The sequence below is a fragment of the Trachymyrmex septentrionalis genome, unplaced genomic scaffold, assembly GCF_001594115.1.
Source record: "Trachymyrmex septentrionalis isolate Tsep2-gDNA-1 unplaced genomic scaffold, Tsep1.0 scaffold8, whole genome shotgun sequence".
Taxonomy (NCBI): domain Eukaryota; kingdom Metazoa; phylum Arthropoda; class Insecta; order Hymenoptera; family Formicidae; genus Trachymyrmex; species Trachymyrmex septentrionalis.
In genome coordinates, this window is record NW_017305987.1 from 2,748,062 (window position 1) to 2,767,160 (window position 19,099).

Consider the following 19,099-nt stretch of genomic DNA (forward strand, 5'->3'; position numbering starts at 1 on the left):
CTATAAAAATATTAATTTATTAAAATATTTATTTTCCATCAACGAAGAATAAGATTGCCTACGGACTTGTATTATTAGATTTGAAGACAATTTCTTGTCATCATATATTAACGTTTCACTTCATTGTCGACCTACGCAAACGAAACAACCTACGAGTAATAGTAAAAGGGTGAAGAAGCAGGGTAAAACACAGAACAAAAGCGATTCTCTTGGAAAACTGGCGCCTTTCGACTCCTACGTGAGCAGACTTCAAAATGTACCTACTACGAGTTGTCGCGATCGAGCGGAATGACGTGAACGCGGTTGTAAACAGTTTTAATTAGATATTCGTGGTCGACATGCCAATTTGTATGATTAATCTAAGAGTTGATTTCGTAATTCTAACAAATTATTTAAGAAAAGTACGAATAAAAAAATTCATTTAGATTATTCTAAATAATAAAAAATACAGAAAAAAATGCGATTTTATGTATTATAAAACTGTATAACGTAATTACAAAGAGTATATTATTAATTATGATATTAATACTGTTTTTAAAAAGCATTTCTATACGTCAATTAAGAATTACTAAGTAAAGTATGTTAATTAAGAATTCATAAATAAAATTATTGTTTGTACGAATATCAAATGAAACACAAAGATAAATAAGACACGTACATTTTATCATGTCTTATTGTCATCTTTATTTCTTAATGGTTATCCGTGATTATCAATAAAGAGTAATGTCTCATTTCTTGCATTTTATAAGTATGTACGACAACTTATTCGAAGCAGCGAAGTTACATAGAAATATATACATTCTGATGGCACAGATAGCAATGATAAGAAATATTAGAAAACTTATGTACGCGATATGTAATTAAACCGACTAGCGCCCGATATTATTCATTCAAGCTACACTTAGAATAATTTGATAAACGAATCAATTAAATGTCACTATGAACAAGCCGACGTAACATGTTATCATCGATTGCACAGAAGAATATTGCACAGAAAATGCTTTCGAGATATATTATTAAATCAAACCGCTTATTGCTATCTTTCTTAGAAGCAGCGAGTTTGTAAAAATATTCGGGGAGTGTCTGACACGTAAGATTTTTTTGCCATTTAAATACCCGCTCGGTATAGAACATGTTTTTCTCGAATCAGGTCGCTAACATAATACACAGTGACAGGAAATTGTGCGACTATAAGATAAACTTTTCTTGAAATATTAATTAAACGTTCAATTGACTTGACGAATTGCCGACACGAATAGAGCTGATTAATATATTCTAGCTTCGAGGTATTTTCACACTATATAGCGTTATTACATATTATTTATGACATAATTTTGCACGGTAGCCAATGAAACTAAACTTCTATCGAAAAGTACAGCTTATTCAGCTTTTTCTAAAAGATAACATTTTTATATGACATGATAATATGATTTTACAGCTAAAAATATAATTATATTGAGGTAAATGTCTCAGTGACTGGATAATGTCCGATCTTTTGCATAAAACTTTATATATTTGTTTATATTATTATTAATCTGCAATGCTTTCTTAAATATAACATTCTTTTTGTAATCTTTAAATATAATTAAATTATATTGTAATGAAAAAAGCGTTTGAGATTAATAATAATAAATTTTGTATTTATATCACTAGATTGATAAAGTAACAAGAAATAAAATTAAAGAATTTAATTTAATTTAGATAAAAATTAATCGTTAACCGTAATGAGTCTTCATTCCAGAATTTCTTCTGCACTAATACTATATTCAAGAATCGCGTGCGACCATTTATTTATCTCAACTATTTATGGAAATTTCTCAAAGTCTGAGATCAAACGCGCGTGTTTCCGCTCTCTCGATTCATAAGTACGGAGTATAAAATATAGTCGCGTTTATGTTCCACACATTTCTCATCTTTCTTTCTCTCTCTCTTTGCAGCAGCTTACTTATGACAGACATATTTTGATGACATGTCATGTCGCTCGCTACCATGTCTCGGTCCAATGCATCGGACTGTATGCACGAAATGAGCAGATTTATCGGAGAAGTCTCCTGTTACTACCACTAGGTAGACGTATTAATTGCGGATGGATTTAAAGTAACGCGAGACGACTTAATCCGATTACGGGACTCGTGATGGCAAGAGGTTCATTGCCGATCTGAAATACCTCTGCTATATATATAGATATAAAACTACCAAAACATAAACACATATCTTTTTTTATTCCATATCTTTTTTTACGATTACATATTTATATTTTTGTATTATTGTATACTTATCCAAAGTAACATTTTTCAGCCGAGACAGTTGATCACAAATGTTATCTGTATATTATATTGTTAAAGCTTAAACAATATTATAAATCTTATAATAATTTAGAAAAATACATTAAAAATAAAATAAATTTTTATAATTATTCTTACTTTTATCAACAATATATTATTTTTGCTTATCTTCTCCAATAAATTATAATTAGTAATCTTTATTTTTCTTTTCTAAGTTTATTTATACTTTAGAAGATTTATAGCAAAGAAGACAATTATAAAATTTCTTCTACTTTTTGACACTTTGTATTTCTCATTTGTCTAATTTGCTAATAATCAAGACATCTTAAATTAAAATTGACATGGTAAGGGATTTATTGGATTGGATATACGATTTCCGCAGATGGCTACGTCTGGCAATCAAATTTTTACGTCGAGCAGCGCGAACGAAATTGAATTATGGGAAACGTCATCGAGGGAAACGATTATTTGACGAAGAGCGAAATTCGATTGTACGTGTGTCGGAGAACTTAGTGAGGGAGGCTTGGCAAAATTGGATTTAGACACGTACATAAGTTGGTGCAGCGACCTCGCGAGAGATTACACCGGAGCAATTTATATCGTTACAGAAGCAGCAATTTGACGGGGGAAATATATATCTGTATTACTTCATCGTACATTGCCTTGTCGCTGAATCCCAATCAGGGACAAATATAGTTGCAATTTTATTTAACATTAAAAAAATCTAATATTATCATACTGTAATTAGTAAAAAAGTAATTAAAAAATTCGTGCATATATGAAAAAATATGTGGTTCTTATAAAAAATTATTTCTGAGTATATAAAAGTACTCTAAAAACCTTGCATTAATTTCAGATAAAAATTCATATAAAATATTTTATGAGATATTCTTTATACTAATATATACAGATTAGATTTTAGAGGGAGAGAGAAGTCGTATAATTTCTCCAGTTTATACAATCTAATGTATCAGATTTCGTAACATATTTACTTCTCGCACTTCTCGAGATGAGTATTCTAGCGAGTGTTCGTCTTGGAACTTGGCTGAGCGAGCAAGACCTCGATGCAACGAGGGACACCGCGCGGTCTGCCACGAAGGATTCCACGTCCTGGTCTCTTGCCAATCTGATCTCGGTTTGGACCAATGCTCCGCGACGTTTGCCAAAAGACATTCGTGCACGTGCGAGGAACACGCGTGCGGGAACCGCTTTCGTCGCGCGTTAACAAGAAATCCCAAGTGCGTTGATGAAATTAGTCTGAAAGCGAGATCGTGAGCGAAAACTGGTGTGTGAGGATCATTCTTTTTTCGCCAATATAGTCTCGTCATAATTACACAATGCTTTTTTGAAATATAATTAACAAATTCCAAATAAGTATCAAAATATTTATGTATAGGCATATTAAATCTGTTTGTCACGAAAATTAACGATAATGCCGGTACAAAGGAAGCGACCAGAAATAAGATTCATCATATTACGACTCGATTGAATTGCAAAGTGGGTCATCGTTAAAGGGAAAAAGCGTGGTTGTAAGAGTGACGTTAGAGAACGCAGTTTTAACTTACACTAATGCGTATAGTATGGATGTAACATCTTACGAGGCTCGTTACGAGCAGAATCGCCTTCATTACTTGAGAAAGTTCGAGGAAACATATTATCGGGGTCCTGGGTGGTCCAAGGCCATCGATTTTACGACTCGATTTGGTTTCTCAAAGGGAATTGCCCAAGCTCCTTTAAAAAAGGGGTCACAACCATGAGAGAGAAAGAACCTCCCTCGTAAAGGTTATACAAATTCTTTGTTGCTGAATATTTTATGTTGCGAGAATACCTTGATTATCTGCAGTAAAAGCCAGTTAAAATCACGCTCTAGAAATGTTTCTCTAATTGATCTCCTAATAGGTTCAGAATTTCTTCACAATCCGGTTTAAAAAAAAACTCGTAACAAATCTGGTTTAATAGAACAGAAGTAAAAATTTACATAAAATATTTTACCTTAGAACAATTAAAGAGAGATATAAAAATTTGTTTCTCAAGCTGTTCAGTCTACGTTCTTTGTTTGATTTGAACACGCGGAAATAACACTGATTGACAAAATTTCACTTTTCTTAAATAGATTTAATAAGGTGCTTCTTATAGTATCTTTTGCACTAATTTCACAAATCTGTTTGACAAATTTATAAGGAAGGCACGATTTTTAAGTAATACATGCATTTAGAAATTTTATAAATTGTGACATTTTTCACTTTATCAACAAAATTTCATTTTTCTTATGTTAAATTAATATAATAAAGTGTTATAATATTTTTTGCGTTAATTCTATTTGCCAAATTCATGAGAAAAGCAGAGATTTTAGCAACATGCATTTAAAAATTTCTGCTTATTTTTTCTGTTTAGGCGGCACTAAATAATCCATATAGGACATATATGCTACTGAATTTAATATGATTTCCTATTCATATTGAATTCAAACAAAAATTTTAATTAACAAAAAGACATCATATAAAAAGTTATTGTTAGCAAAAAGTAAAGTTTTTCAAAAGACATATGTCGATTACAAAAAATTTGAGACCGTAGGATAAATTCTAACCTCATTTTCAGAATTAGCATAAAAAAACATATAAGAATTAGCTAAAATGACCTGTTTAACAAAATTATTATATCAACTATTGTAGTATAATTATAAACTCCCAAATATAAACTTATTATCGTCGTTGAAGAAATAAAATAATTAAAATCGAAATTCAAACAATTTTAATACTTCAGAATTTTGCGAGTTTAGCAAATATTATGATACTTAAATTTTAAGTAAAGAATACTTTGTAAGAGATATTTGCCTCGAGCATTTAACGAACGAGGAAGAAACCTCGCGCACAACACAGCGATAATTGATCGGGGTCGATGAATCACGCCGAAGCCGCAATCCCTCTGCTCCACAAACACCGACGGTTAATCGGACCGGGTAATTCGATTTTGTGAGCAGTCGGATCAACAGTACGGTACGAGGCGAAAGCCCACCGAGTTTCAGGTTGCGGCCCTCGCTCCTCTTCGGCCGGGGGCCTCCTCTTTTTTTTCCCCTACTGTGCTCTTCCCTCGGAACCGAGCCACGAATACTTGTATGTACGTCCATCTTCGATGCCGGAGAAGAGTCGAAAGTATGCAGGCATCGTGTACAATCTGTGCACGGGTAAATACCTGCTCCGGTATACCTGCGGCGCGACATAAACCCAGCCTCCATAAACGGTCCAGTGCCTACCGCACTTATTCTTTCCCGGCTGTGCTCTCGCGAGAAGCATAAGGGAGTGTTTATATTGGCCGTATACCGTAATCTGTAAAAATTGACCAATCACCTTCGAGTATTCCCTTCTTATCGCCGAATGAGAGGGGAATACTTGACTGTGATTAGTCAATTCTTACAGCTTACGGTATACGGTTATGGCGAATATAAACGCTCCCTAAGGGCTGCCGCACACAAAATTTCTGTAACAGTAACCTTAAGACGTGAACTTAAGCCGATGAGCCAATCAGGATATTGCTTTCTAATTCTAACGGAAATAGAAATAGCAGTAAACTATCCATAAGGTGAGTTTCAACCGATTGAAATTCACCTTATGGATAAGTTTACTGCTATTTCCATTTCCATTGGATTACGTAATCGGCTTAAGTTTACACCTTACGCATACTGTTACGGAATTTTGTGTGCGGCAGCCCTCCTCGCTGTGGGAAACGAGAGGAAAGGAGAGAAATATACGAAAAATTCGCGCGCTTCCGATCGTTAACCCTTCATACACGGGGCTCTCATGAGCACCGCGATGATTCAAGCGCATTCGTCTATATCCGTTTTTCTTCTCGCTCCCTCGCAAAGTTTGTGCGACTTAAAAATAACCCGAAAGCGCACATCTCGTGTGGCACGAGTTTAATTGCCGTAAAGTTGTCAGAGTGTAACGACGTGACGGGAAGTGATCACTTTAAATAAGCCAGGCCCGAGAAATTCATCATCTAAATGCAGAATCGTTATTGACGAAACCAGATTTTGGTATCTCAAGTTACAAGGATCGCATTGCTTCAAATTAACTCTTCGATATATTATGAGAAACAATAAACTTAGGTAGGATTGATGTACTCAATCAATTCGTGTTATAACTTTGATAAAAATAAATATTGTAAAGAGAAAGCGCCACTTACGGTCGAAGTTGGATGTTGGAATAATATATCTATGTGTATTTAAATGAATTTATCTCAAATATGTTTACTGATTATTTTTCGCCTATTCGGACTTGCACCAATCAAATAATAATAATCTTTCTAGAATAATAATAATCTTTCTAAATTAAATCAGAGCGAGATAAATTTAATTAGGTACATATAGATGTAATATTTCAACATCCGACTTTGATGGTAAGTAACTTTTCTTATGTCTAACTTATTAGTAAATATCAAAAACATAACGATAGCAAACGTATGCTATATTACTTCGATTAACCTTTAGTACATACAATAATTATCCGATTTTTTTACTACACACAATAGATCGTTCGGATTAATTTTCATTACTTTATAAACATACAAAAATTATTAAATGAATCTTACATATAATATATACTTTACATCTTTAGACAATATATAATAAAATGTACTAAAAAAGAAAAGAATAGAGACCATTATTTAGTCAAGTGCTTCTGATATTTCAAAGAAAAGATCCGAAATGCGCCAGATATTAACGATTCAATCGTATGTACTGTAAGGATTAATAGAATGATTATAAGTAATGGAAAAAGCATTAAGAAAACATTGGGGAAAAAAGCCGGGTATGTTATTCATATTCAGAGTAGCACTGAAGGATTAACATTGTCATCCCGAGTGTTATACTTCTGGCATCATAATTAATAATAACTGTTTTCAATCATGAATACACTCAATCAATCTCCAATATGGAATTCCGCAATCGCAATTAAGAGAACGTGTCGCGCACGAGAAGTACGAAGTGAATGAGAGTAATCCGAATGCAAATGATCCTCATATTTCGTTCGAACGTGATCTCGTTGCTTCAATATAATTCCAAGTAATTAAATTTCACCACACACACGTAATTGACACGCTTTCGATACGAGGTGCAGAAGCAAGAAATTTATTCGATTTATCATCGGCGCGGCATTCTCGCTTTCCATTCTCGCCGTCTTCGAGTCACGATGGCGAATTACGACCCCTGATCCTCTTTATAACGGGATGTACTACAAATATTTTTCCAAATATGGCGCTACATCACGCTTCGATCATCAATAGTTCCACAAGGAAATATTTTCCGATATTGCTTCACCGGAGGTAGGTGCTACGATATGATCAAATAATCTTACTTGTGCTATCTCACGATTCAGTATACATAACAATCTTGATCGAAGAGAAGAAAAAAATTAATATTTAAATAGTATCGCGCTACAATACTATTCTGCGGAAATTTTGCGATCTTTCGATTCGTTAAACTTTCGGTCAAAGAGCAGGATAGGGCTAGATTGATTTATCGTCAGTTCCTTTTATATCTCGATTTTCTCACATTTCGTTCCGGCTCGACCGGTCACGACGTGCCATCGTTGCGTTTGAGTGTTGGCTCATAAGTTTCCATCAGCGATGACTGGCGTCATGGTTGGGAGCCTTAAAATATTTCGCACACCTGTGAGAACGTAAAACTCGATTTTCCTCTTTTACTCAAGCACTTTGACAGAGCAACCATCGATCTTTTTTGAACGAGTGTAAACAGGGATGCAAATTCTCCACGCAGATAACTTCAGACGTACGGTAAATTCATGTCATCGACTGATGATATTTCAACGAAACGGAGACCGTACAACACACTTTTAAGAGCAAACAAATCGATATTTAATTAAATTATGTTCTTGTTTAGCTCGCTTTCGAAAGGCGAAAAAGATATGTACGTCTTTTCGCTTTGCAGTTCTTTCGCGAACCTTTCGAAGCAGCCTAACGATAACATCGCAGTAAAGTAAGATCCGCGGCGCGGATAAATAAAATGTCGCTTTAAATTTCGTTCCGCTTCTTGACTTAACGAAAGGTAATTTTCGATACGAGTGCGATTCGCGTGCGTGTCTTCTCACCTCACGCGATCCTCTTATTGCGTGCCACAAACTCGCGAAGATAACGTCCAGTAAAACTTTCGCTCCGTCATAAATAAAGTGACGTTTTAATTATCGGCCGGTTCCGCGAATCAAAGAAAAGCAATTTGTACGTGAAGTGCGAATACCGTCGTGTGCCATGGTCTTATTGCCAAGGAAGTCTTCAATAAGGCTGATGTGAGACCAATATCATCGAGCCCCGAAATATCTTAATAACCCGATCCTTGTCGGTTCAAACGTGGCTCTGAATAATTCACGCCATTCACAAGCAAGCTGTTTTTACAGAGAGCAAGAAAAAAGCGTAAAAGCAATAAAAGAAAACGATCTTACGTTCGACACGATACATAATCGATCGATCGCGTACAGAGTGCGAGGGAATCGAACTGAAAATTGCTGAGATAATATAAGAATTTTACTAAATAAGGCCTGCCTAAGCATTTTGATTTTTGCCGAATTCAACACTGAAAATGGTCAGATTTAGATTTAAAATAGGAAACATTTCTGAATAGTAATTGAAAATATAAGACATTTTCTGTAGGTCTGTTCGCGTTGTACTTTTTGCCCTAAAAATCTTCGCCTTTTTTTCTTTATCTTATTTTAAGTGCAAAAATTTTGGGGATTTCAAGCAACACGAATAAACCTAATATTTATACGAGTACAGTGAAGATTTAACTATCTACAAACAGCAAGTAAGTCGTATATTGAATACTAGGTTGTATTTGGAGCCAGTTAGATCTAAACTGAAAGAGATAAATTGTAGAAGATGCAAAAAAAAAAAGTTGAATTAATGATTCTCAACTCTAATATGCAAAAAAAAAATACTATATAAATTACTAGTTATAATTAATTTAAAAATAATACTATACATCTAGTTTAAGTGTAAAAACCGGAAGACCGTGCCTTAATATATGATGTTATCTAAATTGCGTCATACGATTAATAATTTCGATTACGATCTGTTATCAGCTTATGGCATACTTTGATTTATTTCTTTTAATTGACGACTATGGACCGATGATACGATTATCGCTCTGAGGCTGGCATCTCGAAGAAGCCTGGTTTAATCGCTTCAACCTATAATGCGGACGACCAACGGTGTGTTGTGAGCAGAAAGCAAAAAGATGGCTGGCCGCTGAATCCGTTGTATGTAAGGGCCGCGCACCGCGGTCTGTAATTATCGCCACTGGCCGTGGGAATTGAATTACGAGATAAATTCGTGACGTGCCATAACGGTGGCTGTTCCGACAAAAGGTATGAAGCCACCTCAAGCATATTTGATGATCTCGATCGAGACTATCATGCTCTAGGTAATTTGCATATTCTCATTATAGATGTCTATATAAAGACACTAATCTCTTTTTCCTTCCATTTTATTACAGACTATCAGAAGAGAAACAGACAATTCTATCAGAGAAAGAATTTGGGCTTAGAAAATTATACTGATGATTTCAAATATATTATCAATCCGATTCTATCCTGTTCTTTAACCAAAAGTTTAATAAATCGAAAGATTGCAAAATTTTTTGTAGAAGACTGTAGCATGATATTTAATCCGGAAGTAGTCATCTTATTTCTTTTATATAAATGATTATACAAAATGTACATTTTTTTACATCAATTAAAATCACTATTATCAATATATCGTGTATTATTGTTGTCCGATTAGTAATTGAGAATGTTATAGATATGGATTTAATCATAATTTTTTGAAGAAAGTAAGTAGAAACCCCAAACAAATAAGTACTAAACAAAATAAATACGTTAAGTTACTTATTATAAAAGTATTTCTCAATAACAATAAAATTTTACTCACTACAAAAATATAGCTTTTTTATTACAGATTTTTGATGAAATTGTATATTTAAAGATTAATAAAGAATTGAACATTTCTTAATATTCACTGAAAGAAAAAATAATTTTCAATAATTAAAATAATGTAACATCTTAATAATACTTGGAAAAAACAATTTTGTTGAAATATCTAAAATTTAGCTACTCTCGAGAGTACTAAGAGTTATTAAAAAAAAAAAATATGTTAAATAATATCCATAAAAAACAATATTTTACAACAACACACATTTCCTCGCCGGAATAAAAATATTCAATTATTCCTAAATTAAATATTAATATTTTTTTCTTCAATTGCAGCGTAAATTTGAGACGAAAAGAGCAAAGATAAACGCTTATGTTGCTCCTCATGTTTTTATGGCTACGAAGAACTTGGAACTCTACATTATTGCTTAATTCAAAAGCGTCTCGCATTCTCAATTCATAGCGATCCAATAACGCACAATGTTGCGCGTACGGTCATAAAACCCGGGTAAAAAAACCACGATTGTGTCTCGTCGTGTAACATATGTATACATCATCCGCGATCTCGCAAGGTCCGGTCCATGAATAGGAAAAAGGAACAAGTCCGCCTTCACGAGAAGCGATCTTCCACCCTACGAGGTATTATTTTCGTGACTTCGTCTCGTCTCTCACTTTCTCCCCGTTCCATTCCTGCTTGCCCCAGGAAGATGATTCATTCACCCGGCCGAAGGAGAAAACGGCGTGTGCGCTGGTTCGAGGACCTCGAGCAAGCGTTTGAGAGACGACGGCAACTTGACTCGTTAATCCGTGAACAATGAAGGATTGGAGCTTCAGTCGCTCGACGTGAGTACCATTCGCTGCTCCTTTTCACGTTCGATACCTCATCGGCAGGGTTAGAGGTGGCGTCGATCTACGACGGGCGATAACTCGTCGGTTTCATTCCGATGCTATTCGAGGGAGGCGGTTCGACGCGCAGTCTGATCCTTCCGTGATCCTTCGACAGAATCATTTCTCTTTTTGGTGATCCGCACAAGTGGCACAGCATGCGATATCATAAATATGTTGATTCTGATACTTGTAACTTATAAATATACACGGAAAGAGCACGTTTTGCTGAAGTATCTAAAAATTTAACTAATTTAGATACGGACTTAAAAATAATTTTGTTGGATCATCAAAATAATTATGTACGAAGTTTATGAGCGTTGATAAACACACTGCAAAAAGGTATAACATTTTAGCAACCAATTTGACATCTTACGTAATTATTTTAATCAAAACAAAATTATTTTCAGATTTATATCTACAAGAGAGTAGCTAAATTTGAGATATTTCAACAAAATTGTTTTTTCCAAATATTATTAAGATGTTACATTATTTTAATTATTGAAAATTATTTTTTCTTGCAGTAAACATTAAGAAATGTTCAGTTCTGAACGACACAAATCCAAAATGTTTTATTAATTTTAGTAATTATTGCATTGTTATAGAAAATGCTTCATTAGCGATTCATGTAATATTTTACCCCGCGTTCTTGTATATTGCGGAACATATTAAATATTTTCTTTTTCAACATTGCTTTAAGAATACTAATGAATTTTCTGCAACGACGGAGACCGGCTTTATTACAACTCCTCCTCTTCTATATTCAATTTTTAAGAATTATTAATCACGTTTGGACTGTTATGGAAGATACTTCGTTAACTATCGTAACATACCTTCCCGCGTAATCGATTTTCTGTTTTCTTTCGCATGCAAAATATATATTAAATTGCATTTTCAAGACTCCATTAAGAGTACTAATGAATTTCATACGGTCAGTCACCATCTTAACTCCTCCTCTTTTGCCGCGGGGAAATGTCGGCATGTCAGCAAAAAGAGCCACACAAAGTGCGGCGGCGATCGTTCCCTTCTCAATGTTTGACGATCATTTGTAGCCGTCTGCTAATTATTGCGCAACACGATCTCGGCCCTTTCACCGTACAGCGAGATAAAAGTTGTCCATCAGGCGGCCTTTTTAGGTACAGACAAATTAATTTATTCTATCATACGCCTTCGCATGAAAGGCGGGGTTGATCCTAACGCTCAGTTATGCCAATCAGTAGCCCAAACAGAAGTTATACGTGAGATGAGTTAACGGAATCAATCAATGCGTGGGAAGTTTCTTCTTAGCAAATCAGGAAATAAGATCTAACTTTCCTACGTATTGACATTTGGCAAAAATCTTTCTTCAAATCATTACAATACGCAAGAACAAAATATTATTATTACCATCGTCTCTGCTTTTTTATAAAAAATTTTTTTCCTAAAATTGCTTGTATTATTTCAATTCTAAAAGATATAACAAATATAACAAATTATTAAATAAGTAAAGATTTTAATGGAGCCATTTTCAATATTAGATGGTTACAATTTTTGCTAAAAAAGATCTTTCTTTCAATTTAGATAGTCGTGACTTTACTACAAAACAATGCTATAAAACTATAAAACAATAAAGGCAATAACAACAACGATATATCATATTGATTCAATGTCGGTTTGAGAGACAAAAGAAATAATCGTGAACAACGACCATAAAATTAATAAGTGCAATTAGCGTTAACGAGGACCATAAATATCTTCCCCCGCGTCTTGCTTATTCATTATTACCGATTAGCATAATCTTTCCCAATATTCACGGATCGTAATTTAAAAATGTCGCAATAAATCGCAAACAATTTTCTCTTCATAAAAAGTACAACGAGAGATACGGTGTATCGCAGGATTATTATCCGAAGAAAAACACCTCCAGTTACAGATTCTAAATCTCATGCTGCAAAGAAACACTGCAATGTGTATTATCTTTTCTTTCAAAATAGTCTTAATTATGCTTCACTTCATAACATATTGATTTTTTTTTATTATGTGTTACAAAATTATACGACTAAATATAAAAAATAGAATTAAAAAATCTCAATTTCGTTATTATCTTATTTTGGTTTAGTAAAATTATTTTCAAATCTATATTTGTGTGTGAATTTTTAGATAAACTTTAGCAAAATTATTCTATCTGTGTTGTAAATGCTGTTATAATTATAGAGCCGACGTAGAATCATGATTACAAGCTCGTCATTAAAAAAATAATTTGTTGTTTTCTGAGAATTTGTGAGGAATATTTCTTTCTTTCAGGAAATGAGAATTAGATTGCATGTATATAAGTAATTTTAGTTACGGACCATTATAGAGAATCGGCTTTTACAAACGATACACCTATAACGCGATCGGACGCGAAAGATATTTCGAAAGGATAGGAAGAATTAGGCTCGCAATCAGCGTCCAATTAAGAGTCAAGGTTGCGGGCCACCCAACACTGCGTCTCTTAATTACACAGCGAGATTTCGCCTATCTTAACGTGTTCATTATTGTGGTACCAGTAGTTGTACAGCGGTAGTTGTATGTATTAACGTATGTTGCAATTATGCTCAGAATCCTGCAGCTGTATCACGTGGAAGGATCAATTAGCAAATTACGCACACGTGTTTGTCAATAAAACATTCGATATTTAACTGCTACCCAGGTTTTTGAAATTTAAAGTTTTTGAGATTTATAAGGCAAGCGTTCCAGATAATTTAAATAGTTATGCGAACATATTGTATTAATTTTCCTGCAGCATAAACTTGATAACTTTGTCATAAAAGTTATGAAAAATTGAGAAATATTCCAACAATGATTAATTGATTTTTATTAATTAAATAAAACTTTATATAGAAAATTAATTTTCTTTTTGTTTTCACTTTTATCATATGACGGTGATAAAAGAGTATTGTGTTGTAAAATATTATGTTTAATATTTATTGTACTCTTCACAAAAATCATCGCAAAAAAAATGTTGTTAAACATAAAATTAAATATTCACCGATACTTAATTTTGTATTTAAAAAATCACATTTGTAAAAATATAATTCTATCAGGACACATTTAATTAACGACGGATTACTTCGATGCACTTTAGAAACGCATGGAAGAAGATTTCTATGTGTGGAATAAAGTTCCATCTCGTCAAAATTTAGCTCCCCTTACTTGTCGCGTCGGCACTTCATTCTGCGGATCCACTTCGCGGTACGTCCTCATTACTAAGAGTCTCTCAAAAAAAGGGACGCCGTGCTCGTTAAAACGTTTTTCTCTGCCGCCGTTCGCAATTTGTTAAAGGACGAAGGGCTACATGGGGCATACCTGCGAGCCGGCACGTAAATTTCCGGAAAGGGATCCTCTAAAGCTTCTCTATCATCTCCATCTCTCCCTATACGTATCTTTCTCTGTCTCACTTCGCGCAAACCAATTTCGATTCTCTTGTTTCTTGTATCTTTCTCTTTCTCTGTCCATTTCACCATTGTCTGCACGGAGAAAACGAAATAAATCGACATCGAAGAGTATAATACAAGAAACGAGTACATAACAATAGGACGAAAGTCGTTTTACAATTTTTCGAAGGACTAGAATAAAAGGGACCTTTAATGCGATGTAATGGGCCATAGAAGAAAAAAGATCTATTCAGAAAACAAAGTAGAAGTGTAAAAATTAAGTGTGAATCAACATAAATTATCGCTTAAAAATCATTTCATCTTCCTTTAAAATTTATTAAAGTCTCAAGAATTATTACATTAGTACTATTACACAAAATTTATTTGTTTAAAAATTTGTTTAATTAGTTTTTGGCCTACATACTACTTGCTTGAGCATCTACATACCTGTTTAAGGTCCAAGAGGATTGTCACGTATTCGTAATAATCGCCTCTCGCTAATGTAGGACTTTGCCACCATTTTCCGGGATTCGAGTCGAGGATGTTGCTGATATTGTGCCTCTTGCCAGGATCCGGACTCCTGGAGTCGCAGACGGCGCATCTCGACGATTCCGAGGGCTTGCAGAAAGTCTCTGGACCCTCCTCACCGCAGGTCGCGTTAACGTAAATATCCGCTTTCGCGGCGACATTGAATGTGGACGGAAAGAGACCACTATTTTTTAAGCTCTTATTCAGACTGTACGTACTTCTCTGAGCTGAAATCAAAACGGGAAATTTTTGTTGAATTAGAATAAAAAAATTAAATAGTACATAATAAGAGACATATTTTTGTATTTTAAATGTCATATTATTTATTTTGAACTATAAACATGTACCATAAGTTTTACACGATAAATTGTACTATTATTTAACAGAGGTATAACTGTCATTATAATTAATCACCAATAAACCGAGGCAATGTGGACTTTCTGAAGACCCCTGTTATCGTCTAAACTGCTGTCAAGATTCCGAAATAGAGCCGTGCATCGTTAAAATTCTGTTCTAGTCGTTAATTCTCTTTTAGTTTTGTTTTACGAGACTACTGGTGCCTTTTATTGATGAATCGGTACATCGGTACGTAGCGTCGATAAATCAGTGTGAGCCTCAGTGCCTAGCTATGTTTATTCCACAAGCGTCTGCCTGTGAGGTCAGAGATGTACATTAGCGTCTCATAAATTCGTTTAATGCGGAAAATTCATGAAGGAAAAGCTAATTTTACATTAATCTTCCGAGAGAATTTCCTCTCTCAGATTTTTATTAGATGGATTTAAAGTTGTAGCTCTAATAAAAATTTATTAACCATTATTTCCTATTTATAAAAATGAACGATTATATAATTTATAATATAAATAATAAATGCGTTAATTTCGTCTTTTCTTGTAAAAAAAAAAATTTTAGTACTGACTCTCAAAATTTTTTAAATGTCAACGTAATAAAATATTACAAGAGAACGTATTATCTTGATTAAAAATACTTGCTGCAAACAGATTACAATTTTACATATGTGTAATAAATTTTTAGTTAGTTTTACAAGAAACGTTCCTGATATATCCACTGCATGCGGCAGATAAATGTATAAGCTCCAATCGATCAGAGATGTCAATTACAACTTACTGTAATATGCGTGTGTAATTATAACGAACAAATATCAGTTGTAATTATAATACATAAAAAAATCACTATTTTTTCGTGTACATGTCGCGATGTCGACGCAATATCTCTCCGGTTGGGAGAGCTGCGTGAAGAGAAAAAGGAAAAAAGAATAGACGAAGAAAGAAACGTGTAATCGAAGCGACGTGTACCGATCCCATCATTTTCTGCTAGGCAACGCATTCATCGACAGGTTTTGACAGAGCATAACGTGAAACCAGTTGCAGAACACCGTGGAGATGCAACGCAAAGATGCAGTGAACAGGTTCGTCGTCGCGCCGGTTCTCACACCTGAACGGGTTGCTCGCGTATACATCGTGCGACACATGAAGAAATGTGACGAGCTTATCCGCGGCAGAACGATAGAGAGAGAGAGAGAGAGAGAGAGAGAGAGAGAGAGAGATAGAGATAGAGAGAGAGAGAGAGAGAGAGAGAGAGAGAGAGAGAGAGAGAGAGAGAGAAAATAGTGTGCAAAAGATAAAAGACACTACGCCGCACCGGTGATAATGAATTGATCATCGCGTCGTGAAAATGGCAACGGAAGAAGTAATCGGTCGGGTTTTCTTTTTCCATGACTCGAGAATTGATTAGTAGCTGAAAGAACTTTAATAACTTGTCATACATTTTTATTCACTTCTGAATTGATGTCGTACGTAAATTGTTTCTAATCCTAGCTTATTTACATAAAACATGTCAAACTTTGATCCATCTCATGATTTGACATTATAATTTTCTTAAAATGTCAACCAATCGGTATGCGTTATAAAATTTCCTTAACTGGTATTCACGAGTCCAGTATACTTTAAATTAATGTATCTTTGTTTATAGTTAATTCATTTTTTTTTATTTTAAGATCAAAGATTCGATAAGATTATGTTAGACTGTGAAAAACAGTTGTTATAATTTTTCACAACGTAATTGAAGAAAGTGTACGAGTCCACTAGATTCTGCGAATACCGATTAGGGGTAAATAAAATATCAAAGATTCTTTTGTATTATGTTTACAATCTTGATTTTGATTTAAGATATAAGTTAAGAATGATGTGCTGTATTCTGCTAAAAATCGCTGTTATTAGTCAGTATTATATGTTATGTTGCGGGTGTACAACTCATGATCCATCACACTTGATTAATGTTCACTTCGTGCGGATTACACGCGGCCACGTGAGCGGCCATGGCGGGAAATAATGATCCTTCGGTATCGCTCATTTAAACAATATTTAATAATAGTCCTGTTAAAGCTTACACAGCCGATATAGCAAGAGAAAGATCTTTAACGACGTACCAAGCGCTACGCGGAACGTACTAATCAGATTACACTAATCGCGCTGCAATATTTCACGTCTCTAACGAGCATTTTGCCATTTTCTTTATTGATTCGCTTTTTCGAATATATGTTTTTTAGTGGTACATCAGCAAGAAGATAAATACGTCTTTAACATACAGTGAGTGCAAAACGTTGAGATTTAGCTTCTAAAATCAGAGGTATATTCGCGAAATTCTTTTTGTTTACCTATGTTGGGGCAGAATCATAGATGTAAGTTTTATAGATCTTGCAGAATTGTCGGAAATCGGCGTGTCTCACACATATACCCTTAATTCGCCTTTCTCAGGTAATAAAAATTGTTTAAAAAATGAATGTATACTCTCTAAATCTGAAAGAGAATCAGTGGACAGTCACTAATTTCTCAGTGGCACTGATAATCAGTAAAATTTAACTAAAAAAGGAAAAATGTTTGAGTATCATATGACTAAAATATTGACATTTGCATGTTAATTTCAATTTTTCAATACTATATTCATTTAATTTATGCACTAAAAAAGATTAGTTAGCTTACATAATAAAGATCAGCTAAGTTAGAGATCTCACATTTCATTCACTGATATCCAGATGACATACTTGGCACTGATATCAGTGATTATTCACTGATTCAGATTTAGAGAGTAGTTAAAAATAAACTCAGAACTCAATATTTAATGAGTTTCCATCAAGTGAGACGTTAGCTTTACACACACTGTTTTGATTAAAATTATAAAAAAATTACTTCGGAATTATAGTAATTATTATAATTCCACGGTAATGTTTCTATAACTTCGCAATGAGTTTGAGATCATTCTCGAAATTAATCATACACTCTCACTGCACAAAAGCGATGTACGCGAATAGTACTCTAAAACATGTCTCCCACGCAGAGCCGTCTCGTTTATCTCAGCAGAAAATCCCTAACAAAACAAATGCTTGCCACGTAAAAGGCGAAGCCTTCGCTCGCTGTTCTGGGTCCGGTGACGAATCTGTACAAGTCCCACTAAGCCCCCATGCGCGCTCACGTAGCTCCCTATTTCAAGAACAACGTGGCAGAAATCTCCCGGACGCGGACGTGCTGCTTGCACCAAACTGCGTGCATTATGCGCGCGTAGAAAGAAAGCAACTGGGCGTTCATCAAAGAACGAGCGGACGCGCATTGTGCGCGTGTTGGGCTGCAGTCTGCCGAACCGCTCCTATTCCTCTCGCGACTAGAGTATTGTTTGAATGGGGAAGCGACAACAATGACATCTTTTATTAAAGGTGTCTAATAATGTCCAAACATTCCTTTTACTATCCAATAAATAAATCAATATTTTCTGATATGAATATTGCCGAAAAAAAAAAAAAATTTCTCGAAATTCTTCGAAAGACAGATTCTTACATTACCCAAAATATCAACTAACAGTAACATTATATAAACGTTATACTTTTCCACTCAACAATATTAATATAATATAACGCATATTGTATGTATAATTACATTATTGAGTAAATAATAAATAATAACACTGATATAATGTTACTATTGGTGTTTAATAGCTACATTTATTAGATCATATCGATAAAAAATGTCATCACCGTTTATATATATATATATATATATAT

At 34.3% G+C, this 19,099-nt stretch overlaps 1 protein-coding gene across 1 annotated transcript in view; it reads right to left on the reverse strand.

Moving 5' to 3' along the window:
• Window positions 1-19,099, reverse strand: part of LOC108754477 (laminin subunit alpha-1) — a 169,339-nt gene that overhangs the window by 123,222 nt on the left and 27,018 nt on the right. Inside the window, exon 2 of the mRNA XM_018496769.1 lies at window positions 14,947-15,254. Within this exon, the coding sequence (XP_018352271.1) occupies window positions 14,947-15,254 (308 nt within the window). The remainder of the gene's footprint in view (window positions 1-14,946; window positions 15,255-19,099) is intronic.